This window comes from Bipolaris oryzae, assembly GCF_000523455.1.
Source record: "Bipolaris oryzae ATCC 44560 unplaced genomic scaffold scaffold_6, whole genome shotgun sequence".
NCBI classification, from domain to species: domain Eukaryota; kingdom Fungi; phylum Ascomycota; class Dothideomycetes; order Pleosporales; family Pleosporaceae; genus Bipolaris; species Bipolaris oryzae.
The window spans coordinates 251692-265024 of NW_006911282.1; the positions used below are offsets into that span (position 1 = coordinate 251692).

Here is a 13333-nt window from a genome sequence, read left to right on the forward strand (position 1 = left end):
CGCAGGGTATTAGGGATCATCCACTACGTACTTACGCCTCATAAGTCCCGTTTTGTCCCGGACCTACGCCGTCGAAGAAGGGCACTCTATGTTCTGCATGGGTCCTAACCAATAGCATAGTCGGCAGAGCTTTCCAGCCAATGTTGAGGGAAGAGGTTGGCCGTTGGGCGCACGCGAAGCGGACGCTAAACCCGTGCCGCCAACATGCATGTGCCGCTTGGACCGAGACCCCTCATCTTTCTCAAGATTCTCTGTGAAGGGATTGCTCTATTTGAGCCCCAAGCCCGCCCTGTCCTCGTGCGGGAAGTTCGTATCGCCAAGATGTGGCAAATTCTCTCTTGATGAAGAGGATACTGAGAAGCAACAGTAATCAGTACAACAAATGTTGCGAGAAACGATCCACCAACAGAAACCACATTGTTTTCCACAATCTCGTGATCAATCATCAATTCTAACCAGAAGTCACCAGATAGCCTCTAATTCCTACAAACTTGCTGAAGCGAGTGATCATTCAAGCATGCAGTTAAAGTACACCCCGATCTGTCGTGTAGGATATCCCAAGGCAACCACTGATCTCAAATCACACATTTCACAGAGGCATATCCAGGGTACCAAACATCGATCTTCCCTGCAAATCTTCTCAAAATGACGATATCCACTGTTGGAGGGGGGGGGGGGCTGCATTCATACGCTCGGCACAGTAAATTGAGCGCTCCATCCCATCCCCTTCGCAACATCAACCGACTAGGTCTCGACAACTATGACGATTTACGTCTACGCCGCAAAGGCAAGCGATAGTAACGCATCCCCATTACCTGGATAAGCCGAACATGCAGGAAAGTACAACGACCGCCATCTATTTACCTTGCTATCATGTTGCTTTGCCTCTCTCCCTCTCCCCCCCTTTCCTTCCCTTTCCCCCCCGTTTCTGAACTTTTTTTTCTTCTCTTTCTTCTTTAGTTGCGATAGTCTCGTTTCCAGTCAATCTAACCAGAATATGTCGACGCGCACCAACGGTTTCGCCCAGGGCACAGTGCTCAAAGTCGCTTACTCGATGCTCGGTCTCACAAGCTCCGTCGTCCTCGCCAGAATAGGTCTCAATATTGCCAAACCCAAACGGATTACGGCGTCCGACTACTTTTGTTTTTGCCAGCTTCGCTTTCTACGTTGCAAAGTGCACGCTGTATATTGCTGTGTCGCCGTATATGCAGAGGGTGTATGCTGTTGTGAATGGAGAGATTGCGCCGTACCCGGAGTTGGCACATGATGCGGCTGTTATGACGAAGATGGTATTTGCTGCTTTCAACTTGTTTTGGGGGGTGTTGTGGGCGGTCAAGTGCTCGCTGTTGCTGCTTTATCGGAGATTGTTGGTCGGGTTGTCCAGGGGTTATACTGTTGTGTGGTGGGGCATCGTTGGCATTTGTGTACTTGTAAGTAATTACCAGAACGTTGTGTTAACTGTCAACTCATTTTGGTTGTAGACCTTCTTTGGAAACTACCACTTCTACTTCAAATCGTGTGGCACTCCATCTGGTTTTTGGACGGGAGGTTGTGTGAGTCTACTCGTCGTCGATCTTGAGAATGTCAACTAATGCTTTCTTGCTACTATAGGGCGGGAAAGCTCGGCATAATGCTCAACTCTTCAGCCTGTATTTTTCTTTTGTTGCAGATACGTCTACGAATTTAATGAGTACGTATTCCTACAATACCAGATATGGCATGGATTGCTAACTCACGACTCCCACAGTCATGGCTCTTCCAATATGGCTCACGTGGAGCCTTCAGATGCCACGTAGGAAAAAGATATCAATGCTATGCTTGTTCGGAACAGGTTTTGTCTGCATACTATTCGCGTGTCTTCGTGTTGCTCAGGTAGCCGTGAACGCATCCAAGCCTGAAGCGATGGGCGCACCACTTGATCCCACATGGCTTGCTATTTGGGGCATGGTGGAATGTTCAATCGGTAGGTTGAGTTCTTGTCTGTATGCGTTCCAACGCTCATGTCACCACAGCCGTCATCATTGGGTGTTGTCCCGCATTCGCAGTCTTAACAAATTCAGGCCATACCAAGACCTCCTATGACTCCCATGGCTATCGAAGACAAGCAGAAAGCGATACAAATAATAACCACGGTAGCAGGATAGAACTAGGAACCATCGGAAGCAGAGCGACGCGCGATATAACCAAGGCGGTCGGGCTGAATACTATAGACTTGCACTGGTTATGTGCCCAAAACAGTCAGGAGGAATTGAGAGTCAAACACGGTAGTAGTATCATGGTTTCAACCACTGTTACGCAAGAATCTGTGGATAAGTCCGAGATATGTTGAGATGAGCTTATGTACCCGATATTCCATAGCGAGAATGAACAGTGCAAGAAATACCATTTGTCTATTCGATTTTATCTTGGCTTTTCCCCCCTCATAGCGAGGCAATGGATCATCTTCTGTCTGTGTTTTGAAAGAGCGCACAGGGAAGAAGTTGTCGTTGTTACACGCTAGTAGTCTGTGCCTAACATGAGCACAATGTCCTCCTGCATGAACGTCAAGATTGAGAGTGAACATAGCTCAATGCATACCCCGCAGACCCCGCGTTTTGAACTGTAATCATGGATTTAAAAAACTCAAATCACACGTCAACTGTAGCCTCCCAGCGGATCGCGATTGAACCGAGCCGCTGACAGAGGACCAGGGGTGGCGGTCCGATCAACCCGGCATGATGGTAAGTATGTCATACCCAACCATTGAGTCTTAGAATCATACATTCGACGGATTTGGAGCAGCATGTAAATTGTTAAGCGAAGCACTATTCTGTTTGCAACATGGATGGTTCGTGGTGTAAGATGAAATGGTGGAGACATGGTTTGCAGACTCTGTGTCACGTAATGGAATAGAAAACGGTTGAGAAAAAAGGCATGCGTGGCTATGTCGCACAGTGGTAACACCGCAGCCTTCAGGTAACGATGACGAAATGGCAATGGACAGTGTGGATATTCGATTCGCGATTCGCAAAGACAGCTGACGTTGTTGCTCTTGATCAGCGGCAATATTCCGATTCTGCAACAACTTATGTTTTTTTCGCACATGGATTATAGGATGACATGCTAAGGCGACGGTTTTCGCCTCTACTACGAAGTATGCACCACCGTACAGGAGTAATGCATGTTGGCATGCACGTGATTTGAATGAGGAAGCGCAAAGGGAACACGTCTCCCACCATGCAGCATGTCTTTACACCGTAGTCGCTGCTTTAACCGTGTGTATGGATACTACCAGATTAACGCTGTCTGAGGGTAAAATCTAGCGGTGTAATAGCGGCGAGAAGGGACTTGGTACTTGTTAGCAGCATAAGCAAGACCCATGGTAACCCTACTTCGCTCGATGTGAATACGAATGAGCGACATGCTAATTTTCATGGCCGAAATTGGAACGGAAAGGAAAAAAGGAGACGATTTATTGTTGATAAGGGCAGCGCTTGCCATGCTCCTCGAGTCGTTGCATTTATTGTTCTGCGCGACGGTGCTGAGCCGATGTTTGGTATCGAACCGGCTGCGAGACAGACAAAGGCCAATCAGCATCCTAGTCGTAGCTGGCGCGGCTTCGGGAGGGGTGTCCATGCCTGACTAGGTGGCTCTGCCAGTCGCATTGCTGGCCGCAAACGACACTCCCCACCGTTAAGCCCTATAGCAAAAAACTCGAGAAGGGCTAAGTAGTGGATCACACGGGTGCCAGAACGAGGCTGTCGTAGGTTTTAACTGTGGCGTCTTTTACGTGTCCGAGTCAAGCTGCTGGCCTAGGGCTGAAAATCCCAGTCATTAAGCTAAAAGCTTGTCTTACAGGGGGAAGGCATGGCGCTGAAAATAGGCTCGGCCTTTTGTTTCTGGCGATATTCCCGAGGGCTGGGTCGCGGATGCTTGCACCAGATTTGGGAGGGAGACGTTTTAAAGGGACTGGCATGAATCAGGCACAACGGTATCTGGCTGCAAAGCCGCATGGAGCCAATACAACCCTACTCCACCTCCCTTGGCGGCAAATATTGAGTGGTTTCGTGTCCGTGAAAGGCATCCGTGTTTGGAAGAGTGCAGGTGGGCGACAGACTTGGACGAGCCAAGTCGTAAAGTATGCTGGGAGCAGGCCTGGCAGAAGGCCTGGCAGAGTGCGATGTACATAAGATGAGTAGGGCTTGGCAATAGTGGTGATTGGCTCGGGCGACATCGTCGGGAAGCGACGGTACCCAAAATGGCACGATATGGGGCCGTTCATCGTTCTCGCATGTTTCGGCACTCTCTAATCTCTCTTCTCGCCCGCCGCCACCTGGCCACAGGGGCTTCAACAACACCAAGCTGCACAGCACCTAGAGTATGCGGTGCCTTGATGCAGGCCACTGTTTAAGCCACCGTATTCACGTCTTGGCAGCCCAAACCGACATGGCGTGCAGCCTGACTGGTCGTGCCAAGCGAACCTCTTAACCTCTGACAAGCTCTGCTCCAAGGCCCATAGCGGCCGCTTGTCTAGCCTCGGCGACTGTTGCCAATGCGCCTGCAATAGGTCGATGCTTTAATGGCGTTGTTGAGTTGCCGCACCACCAGCTGTGGAAGGGGAAGACGTCACCTTCTCCCCTGCATTTTGGCCTGGTACGACAGCTTATGATGGACTAAGGCAATCGTGCCGCCCCTGGAACTCGCGAAACACCATTACTGTCCTCTGCCAAAGGCCCGCCCAAGGGGCAACGTCAGCCAAGTTGTGAACATCAAGACGGCCAGGGAGAACGCCCAGGTGTGAATCACTCATCGTTTCGAGGCCATGGCGGTGATTAAACTCCCAGACGGCAGATGAGTGTAAGATGACCTCTTTTCGCAATATCACACAGGTTAGACTGCGTTTCAAACCAAACAGGTCAATACACCATAGTCTATTTTTTACCCACCATTGTGATAGCATTCTCGTTCCTGCATGCCCACCCAGCCCGTTCGACCCGCAACCCATGGAATTTGCTCCCGGAGCGAAGCCGGTAGCGCGCATTTCATGCCTGCAAACCAGGGGTCGGTAGTACGGACGTGTACTTTTTCCGCCCTCACATGCATCTAGACAAGCATCAGGTGGAGACACTAGTCTCGGCGCGAGTCGGTATTGGCACTGGCACCACACATCGGTCCAAGTCGTCGATCATCTGCCATTCATAAACTAACCGTGTCTGCACCTTGAAATGTTTACTCCCGGGTACCTTCTACCGGATATCTAATTCCTACCACACTTATTGTGGCCCACCTTCGTTTTCCACCTCCAAGTCTCTCAGTGTGTTGTCCTTGTCGACCACCACGTTCCGCTCGCTCGCTCGCTCCCATTTACACTTCCAATTCGACTATTACTTTTAATTCCATAATCAGGACAGGTCGCACTCTTCCAACATGCACTACTCTGCTGCTCTTGCGGCCGTTGTAGCCATTGCCCCCATCGTTAGTGGCCATGGAACTGGCCTTCCTAACATTGTTGGATTAGATCCAAAGGACACCAAGGCTCGTGACTTGCTTTCTGGTATCGGAGCACGATTCACTGGCGTCAACGAGATCGCCAGTGCTAAGAACAAGGTCAAGACACAAATCATCCGCCGTCAGGACGACCGTCAGTGTGGAGCTGGCATTGGCAACTGCCCTGCTGGCCAGTGCTGCTCAGAAGCCGGCTGTATGTTTTGTTCATGTTACATATCAAGACTTTTCATTGACGGATTCCAGATTGCGGAAATGATAGCGACTACTGCTTCTCTCCCGGCTGTGACTACAAGCATGGCCCGGCATGCCCAGAGAACGTCACACCAGCTGGCACCAGCACCGCCTCCATTGCCCGTACCAAGATTGGAGGTGTCCAATTTGGTGGGGACGGTATCTACAGCTGCACCAAGCCAGGAACCGTTGCTCTCACCTACGATGACGGCCCCCAGAAGGTTTTCACTAGCCACATTCTTGATGTCATGGCTTCCTACAACGCCAAGGCTACCTTTTTCATTACCGGTAACAACATCGGCAAGGGCCAAATCGACATCACCCCTGAATTCACCCAGGTCATCAAGCGCATGGACGCTGAAGGCCACCAGATCGCCTCGCACACCTGGACTCATTTGGATCTGAGCGCCATCTCCTCGCAGGATCGCCATGACCAGATGATCAAGAACGAAATGGCTCTGCGCAACATTGTTGGCAAAATCCCCACCTACATGCGCCCTCCCTACTCTAGCTGCACTGCTGAGTCTGGCTGCGAGAAAGACATGGCTGACCTTGGCTACCACGTCACCTACTTCAACTTGGACACTGTACGCACACTTCATGATGCTCTTTGGAAATAACAACTGACTTCTTCAGGACGACTACGAGCACGATGACCCTACTCTGATCCAGTACGCCAAGGACGTTTTCAAGGGCAACGTTTCCTCAGCTAAAGCCGCCAACTCCCAGTGGCTCGAGATTGGCCACGACATCCACGAGCAGACTGCCATGAACCTGACCGAGTACATGCTCTCCACTCTTACCCAGCTCGGCTACAAAGCCGTTACTGTCGGTGAATGCCTTGGCGACCCTGTCGATAACTGGTACCGCAAGGCTGGTGGTGCTAGCACCGCAAAGCCTACTTCTGCCAGCGCAAAGCCTACCTCTGCCAGTGTAAAGCCTACCTCTGCTGCTCCTACTCCCACCGGAACCAAGAAGGTGTCCACTGATGCTACCTGCGGTGGTACCAAAGGATTGTAAGAAGCACCCGTATCTATACATTCTTTATACATTTTCTAACTTTTCCCAGCACCTGCACAGGATCCACTTTCGGTAAGTGCTGCAGCTCTGCAGGTTGGTGCGGCAGCACCAACGACTACTGTGGCACTGGCTGCCAGACCGGCTTCGGTACCTGCGGTAACAGCGCCGGCTCAACCACCTTGAGCACTGCTGCTGCACCCAAGCCCACCGCCGCCGCTACTAAGGCTTCTACCGACGGAACTTGTGGTGGAACCTCGGGTTTCACTTGCACTGGTTCGACGTTTGGAAACTGCTGCTCGCAGTACGGATGGTGTGGAAGCACCGTTGCTCACTGCGGCACTGGATGCAACACTAGCTTTGGAAAGTGCACTTAAGCTAGCAATTGTCAATTTTTCGATCATCGTAGGAAGGAGATGATCTTTTGAAGCATCTAGGAAAAAGGTTATGTCGGTAGAGAAGAGACGGAGATCAGATGTACAACTCTTTTTCTGTATTAGCCCAAGGGCAATATACAAGTTCCGTTCAACGATATCACGAGGTAAAAAAAGCTAGTTTTTAACCACAATATTTTTCCTCTCGAGCAAGTGCCCCGCTACGGTTCCAGTGATTTATCTTCCCAAGTATCTCGATTTTGCTTTTACAATGAACATGTCGGATGTTTTAGATATTGCGGTGGCTGAATAGGGCTGACATTTTGCTCGCGAAAAGTGTAATAAACCACATCCATCTGCATACTCGATAGCGCGGAAGAAGCACAGAACCCACTCACCCTTCTTTTTTTTTCCTTCCATCCATCGAGATACAAAACTCCAGCCACCCATTCCTTTTCCCTCCCTCCCAAAATTGTGGAGAAACAAGCTTTCGCCCAGCCACTCCTAGCCACTCAGCCTAGTGAAACCACTGTATTCTTCCTTCCCTCGCAGCCCGCGGCATTAACATACCGACGACGACAACGACGACGACAAAGAAAAAAGAATTCTCTGGGCGACCTGGCTTGATCGCACTTCTCACCTCGTACTCGCCAAGTTAAACTTTGTCAGCAAAAAAAAAAGAAATGGAAAGCAAGAGGAACGCTAGCGGTGCGTTATTACGCGTTCGTATAGAAGCAGTGAGGTGGTTGAAGTTTATTTTTTTGGGGGGGATTACGAGCTACCTTTGCTTCTTTTGGGTGGGGATTACGCGTCGAGTTGGTGAGAGGTAGGCGTTATGCGTAGGTAATGGATGACGAGGTCGGTCTAATGCAGGGGGGTTGCGCTGGAGGGTGGTGATGGAGAATGACGTACGGTGTGGTCCGGAGCCAGTGTAGATGGGCGAGTGATGGGCTTGATCCGCTCGCATTGCCTTTAAGTTTGTACATGATGAGGTATCTTGGAAGTCACAAAGGTGCGGATGAGATGTTGGAGTGCCGGTACGGTTGTGTTTTTCATCGGTTTTCAATGTCGCTGAGCGTACCTTATTCCATTGTTCTAGCACTGGGTAGGTCTTTGTTCTAATGGCTGTGACAATATTACTATCAAGAGGCTTATTTATGGTGTCGACCCCTTGTCTCAAGATACCTTGCTTAAGCTTGTGTAGACATGTCACTCGACCATACCTGCCTCTCGAGCACGTCCCAGCATTGTTGATATACTACTGCTTGCACGGGTATACGGATTTGCTCTTACTAACATATGCGCTTGTTGCAACCCAGTAACAGTACAAAATACGATTGTACTACAGGTGTTCTGAACATTGGTGTACCAGTTATCGCGCTCTCATACTGCCATACTTCACTCAAAAAGATTTCTTTCTATACTGCATAGGCATGCAAATCTGTAAAGAGTACCGTGTAACTGCCATACTCGAACCATGTGTTCTTGAGTCAGTCCCCACATGAGTATACATCAAAAACCGACCTCAGCGTCAGGAATGGACCAAGCCCAAGCCCTTGTATGGATGTGTACTTAAGACCCGTAACATCCATATCAAATGCAAATGCATGAACAAAAAGAACAACCCGATTTTTGAGGCGAAATGTCATCGGAGAGGTGAGCTCCAGATGCCTATTCGCAACAGTTGTGCGCGAAGAATGTGGGCCCGATGGCTGCTGCACTGGCAAAAAAATATCAGCTGCCTTCCGCCAGAATTGAACTGACGACCTCGTCATTACTAGTGACGCGCTCTACCACTGAGCTAGGAAGGCTTCGATGGAGAAACTCATCTTAATCACGTTTATATACCGCTGTATGCGCAGTGTGCACTCTTGTATAAAGGGCAGCTAAGCGCGTAGGGAAGGTCCTCCCTCGGCGGGCCGCAACTCCAGCAGTAGTACCCACTTTACCTCGGGTGATGGACTTGTACTATACATCTTCGGAAGAATGGGAATATTGCATCACAACTTGGAGAGGATGAAGACAGTTCATGGGCGTGCAGTGCGAAGCTGAAGTTGTTTCTTGTGGAAGCGAATGCGTCATATGTCGCGCCTTGATTCCGTCCAGCTGGTTGGAACAAACAGGGAGCCTCCTGTTTGGAGCCGCCCCCCCTTACGTTACGGCCACGCCGTCGCGCCGCTACAGCCACGGTGGCTGGCCAACTGACTGTGTTTGCAATCAAATCTCAACACGTCGCTTGCGGAGAAGGGCGCTGAAAGGAGGGCGCTATCTCTTTCTGGGGAATGTTTCAATGCGCTGAGCTGAGATTCACCAACTGCCTCACGGCTGCGTCTCGGTTTCGTTGCGTCCTTGCCACGTCCATGGTCGCGTAGCCAAGTGCACCGACTTGTCCTGGCCAGGAAACACGCGGTACAATAGACATCGCACGAGGTGCAGCTCCACGCATATGTGGAGATGTGAATCCGGGGCCGGGTGACCATTCGGGTGTTAGGTCATTCACATGCCACCGCAATTAGCCCGCCAAGGCACCAAATTAAGAATCCGGACAATTGAGCCTCTCCCGCTGATCGCTGACCTTTCCTCCACCACCTTTTTCAACCGCGATTTTTCCCCTGCACCGCGACACACCACCACCACCATACAACACCTGCCAGGATCGCAAACCTGGCCTCGACCTTCACCATTCCCAGTATTCCAACACGACCATCTATGGGCTCTGCTTCTCCCGCCGCGACTGCCTCTCAACTTACTGCCCAGCTTACCGTAGTTGGCTCCTTCTTCCCATATAGCGCGCTGAGCTCGGGTCTAAATAAGACGGACGCTTCTTTCGCGTCCCTTGTCCGACAAGTAGGGGTGGGCGTTCCGCCGTGAACCTCTGCGGCGGGCATAGATTTTGGGCAGCCCAAGTCTGGAGTTGGATGTGCGCGATCTCCTACCCAACTGAGGACATGCACAAGGCTGACTGAAACTTGCAGAAACCCAAGTGTCCTCTAGAGAGCAAATATCTCTAAATTGTTTTACCCCTCATTACCGTCATCATGGTTTTCGCATTCGATCATGACGATGCGCAGCTCGCGGGCAAGATCCCGAACACCTCCGAGCCTGCTGTACCAAACGATGACATGTTTGCCCTGGAGGATATGGACATGAGTCCTTCAAGAGTACCCCTCCATGTTGGGACCCCGCCGATCAACATCGTCAGCCCTATGCCAAAGCGCAGCGCACAGCCCAACCCTGAGGGCAAGCAGCTAGGACCAGACAAGTTGGACTTTGAAGCGGTTATGAAGAAGGCCCAGAAGAACAAGAGAAAGAAGAAGAAGGGACCAAATGCAGGTCTGCAGGCTACCAACGTGACTCGTGGCTTTCACACGCCCGTCACATCGGGTGGAGAAGAGTCGGACTATTCCATTACCAGCACCCCGCGGTTCGGGCCTGTCCGCTCTGGTCTCCCTAGCGTCACTAGCAGTCCCGCGCTGCGACCCCAATCTACCATGGGAGGGATCAGCAGCCTCAAGGCCCAATTGGAGGCCTTGAACTTGGCCTCCAGGAGCGATTCCCCTATGAAAGACTTTTCCAACAAAGGTGTCGCCATGAGCCGGGTCGCATCGCACATGTCTAGCAACACCAGTATGTCTGGTCGAGAGAGTGATAGCGACCGCACGGAAATGGAGAGCTACGAAATTGATCTGAACGCCGAGGACTTCAGCGCCGATACGCTTTCTAAGACGTCAACTATGCTGAACAATGGGATGGCACGTAAGATGACTGCCGAGGACTTTGAGCCTTTGATGTGCCTTGGAAAAGGTAGTTATGGTACTGTGCTGCTTGTCAGGCAGCGTGAAACTGGACGTCTGTTTGCGCAGAAGCAGTTCAAAAAGGCCTCAATCACTGTTCACAAGAAGCTTATTGAGCAGACCAAGACGGAGCGCAATGTCTTGGAGAGCGTGAACCGCTATCCGTTCATTGTCAACTTCTACTATGCATTCCAGGACCAGGAGAAACTGTATCTGATCCTCGAGTATGCCCAAGGCGGCGAACTGTTCCATCATCTTGCCGCTGAGCGCATGTTCTCCGAGGACGTTGCAGCCTTCTACATGGCTGAGATGGTACTTGCCCTCGACCATCTGCACCGCACCGTCGGCGTCATCTACCGCGATCTGAAGCCTGAGAACTGCCTCTTGGACTCCGAAGGTCACCTTCTCCTCACCGATTTCGGTCTCAGCAAAGTCACTCTCGACGAAGACAACCCGTGCCGCTCTTTCCTCGGAACCGTAGAATACATGGCTCCGGAAGTCGTCCAAGGCCTCGAGTACGGCGCAGCAGTAGATTGGTGGTCCCTTGGCGCCCTCGGTTTCGACCTGCTTACTGGCTCACCCCCTTTCACGGGCAATAATAACGCCAAGATCCAGGAGAAAATCGTAAAGCAGAAGCTCTCGCTCCCTTACTACCTTAGCGCCGATGCCAAAGATCTCCTCACCCGCCTCCTGCGCAAGGACCCCAAGAAGCGCCTCGGCTTCAACATGTCCAAGGATCTCCAGACAATCAAGAAACATCGCTTCTTCCGCAAGATTGATTGGAAGAAGCTCGAGGCTAGGGAGTTGGAGCCGCCGATTCAGCCGCTGATTACGGACCCGGAGTTGGCAGAGAACTTTGCCCAGGACTTTACGGATCTGCCGCTTAGTCCTGTGTTGACCAAGAAGTTTGATGATTCACTGTTTGAGAGTCAGAACAACAACCCGTTTGGTGGGTTTAGCTTTGTGGCGAGCCAGAGTCTGTTGGATAGTGGGGAGTGGGGATACTAGACAAGAAGTGTTTGACAGTTCTCTGGAGGGCGAGCGTTTGTGTTTGCCTTGTTTGATTGTGTTTGGTAGTGACTTTTGGCTTCAAGTGACTTTTATTGGTTTTTATTGTTTCAGAGACGCGTAATAGATATGTCATGGTGCAAGGAATCCCAATAAGCAAAGTGGATTCTGAGTGAAATGTATTGTTTTTATTGCTTCATAACTGCCCAGACCAGTTCATCCCAAACTCCGCGCTCGTGTGATCGGTATCATGCGCAAGCATTCATGAATACTATAAGCTATGTAGGTATCGTCAAGAAAGAAAAGAACCTCGTGTTGTGTCTTTCAAAGAAGTCGTCTATGAGGTGGGCGCAGGAGCGGTGGCAGTCTCCTTGGGCTTCTCGCTGCCTTCTGCGGTGGTGGTCGTGGTGGTAGTGGCACCAGCCTCCCCAGCCTTCTGCTTCTTAAGGTCCGCCAAGTGCCTTGCCTCATTGTGAACGTCCATGACAGTCTTGTTGCCCTGCTCGTAGAAAGCACGGAGCTTCTGACCGGTGGGAGTTGAGGCTGCCTTGTCGAAGTAGCTGGTCAAGGTGTTGAAGGCAGCGTAGCCCTTGTTTGTGACGCCGAGCTTCTGGTCCACGACCTGAGCCTTTTGTGTAGCCTGGGTCTTCTTGTCGACGTTGTTGATGAAGTTCATGAACTTTGTGCTGTAGCCGTTCTGCTTGTCTGCGGCCAGAGCACGCTCAATGGCCTTGTCTGAAATGGCATAGCCGTGGGCGAGGTACTCAGCAACGATACGTGCGCGGGGCTTCTGTTCCTGCTCAATGTGGTGGTCGCCATCCTTGGCCTCTTCGGCTGAGGCGGACTTCTCTCCGGCAAGCTCGTCGATGCTCTTAGCAGCAGTAACATGCACAGAGTTGGGTCCAAGCTGAGTGTTGTCGAGGAGAAGGGCGGTCTTTGCAGCGGCGGCCTTCTCAAAGGTGACGGAGGCGGACTGGGCGTCGTCGCCAGTAGGCTTTACACTTATGGATTGAATCTTTCCGCAGAAACTGAAGAAGCTCTTAATCTCCTCCTCGCTCGTCTTCATGGAAATGTTTTCGACGTTGACGGTGGCAGCCATGATGGTGGATGTGTATTGTAGTTTGAAAGGAGTTAGATTGTAGTGGATTGTAAGTACGTAGAAACAAGTACGTCAGTGTAGAGTGTATGGCAGGAGACACGTATGGCCAGGGGTATTTGTAGCAGTGGTGAGGGGTGCGGAAACCAGCTCAGAGAGGGGCGCAGCCTGACGACGCAAGGGTGCGATGACGCAGGTGGGGCGGTGCTAGTGGCGTATAGACGGCATACTACGAGCACGAGCGCGAGCGCGAACATTCACGAAACGCCACCTTGGCTATACTGTCTTTCATGTGAAACTGCACTGCCACATATGCAATTGCCTAG

At 51.2% G+C, this 13333-nt stretch overlaps 4 protein-coding genes across 4 annotated transcripts; 3 read left to right on the top strand and 1 right to left on the bottom strand.

The window, feature by feature from the left end:
- Nucleotides 1-997: 997 nt before the first annotated feature.
- COCMIDRAFT_32430 (uncharacterized protein) lies at nt 998-2329 on the top strand (the record flags this gene model as incomplete). Its single annotated transcript, XM_007684983.1, has 6 exons — nt 998-1174; nt 1212-1430; nt 1482-1553; nt 1612-1690; nt 1748-1963; nt 2013-2329. 6 exons carry the CDS (start codon nt 998-1000, stop codon nt 2327-2329), a joined length of 1080 nt encoding a protein of 359 aa, XP_007683173.1.
- Nucleotides 2330-5406: 3077 nt separating this feature from the next.
- On the top strand, nt 5407-7112 carry COCMIDRAFT_32431 (carbohydrate esterase family 4 protein; the record flags this gene model as incomplete). Its single annotated transcript, XM_007684984.1, has 4 exons — nt 5407-5680; nt 5731-6305; nt 6355-6734; nt 6788-7112. 4 exons carry the CDS (start codon nt 5407-5409, stop codon nt 7110-7112), a joined length of 1554 nt encoding a protein of 517 aa, XP_007683174.1.
- A 3035-nt stretch (nt 7113-10147) lies between these two features.
- Nucleotides 10148-11911, top strand: COCMIDRAFT_82241 (uncharacterized protein; the record flags this gene model as incomplete). Its single annotated transcript, XM_007685032.1, has 1 exon — nt 10148-11911. One exon carries the CDS (start codon nt 10148-10150, stop codon nt 11909-11911), a length of 1764 nt encoding a protein of 587 aa, XP_007683222.1.
- Nucleotides 11912-12248: 337 nt separating this feature from the next.
- Nucleotides 12249-13010, bottom strand: COCMIDRAFT_32433 (uncharacterized protein; the record flags this gene model as incomplete). Its single annotated transcript, XM_007684985.1, has 1 exon — nt 12249-13010. The coding sequence occupies one exon, from the start codon at nt 13008-13010 to the stop codon at nt 12249-12251; it is 762 nt and encodes a 253-aa protein (XP_007683175.1).
- Between the last annotated feature and the right edge of the window lie 323 nt (nt 13011-13333).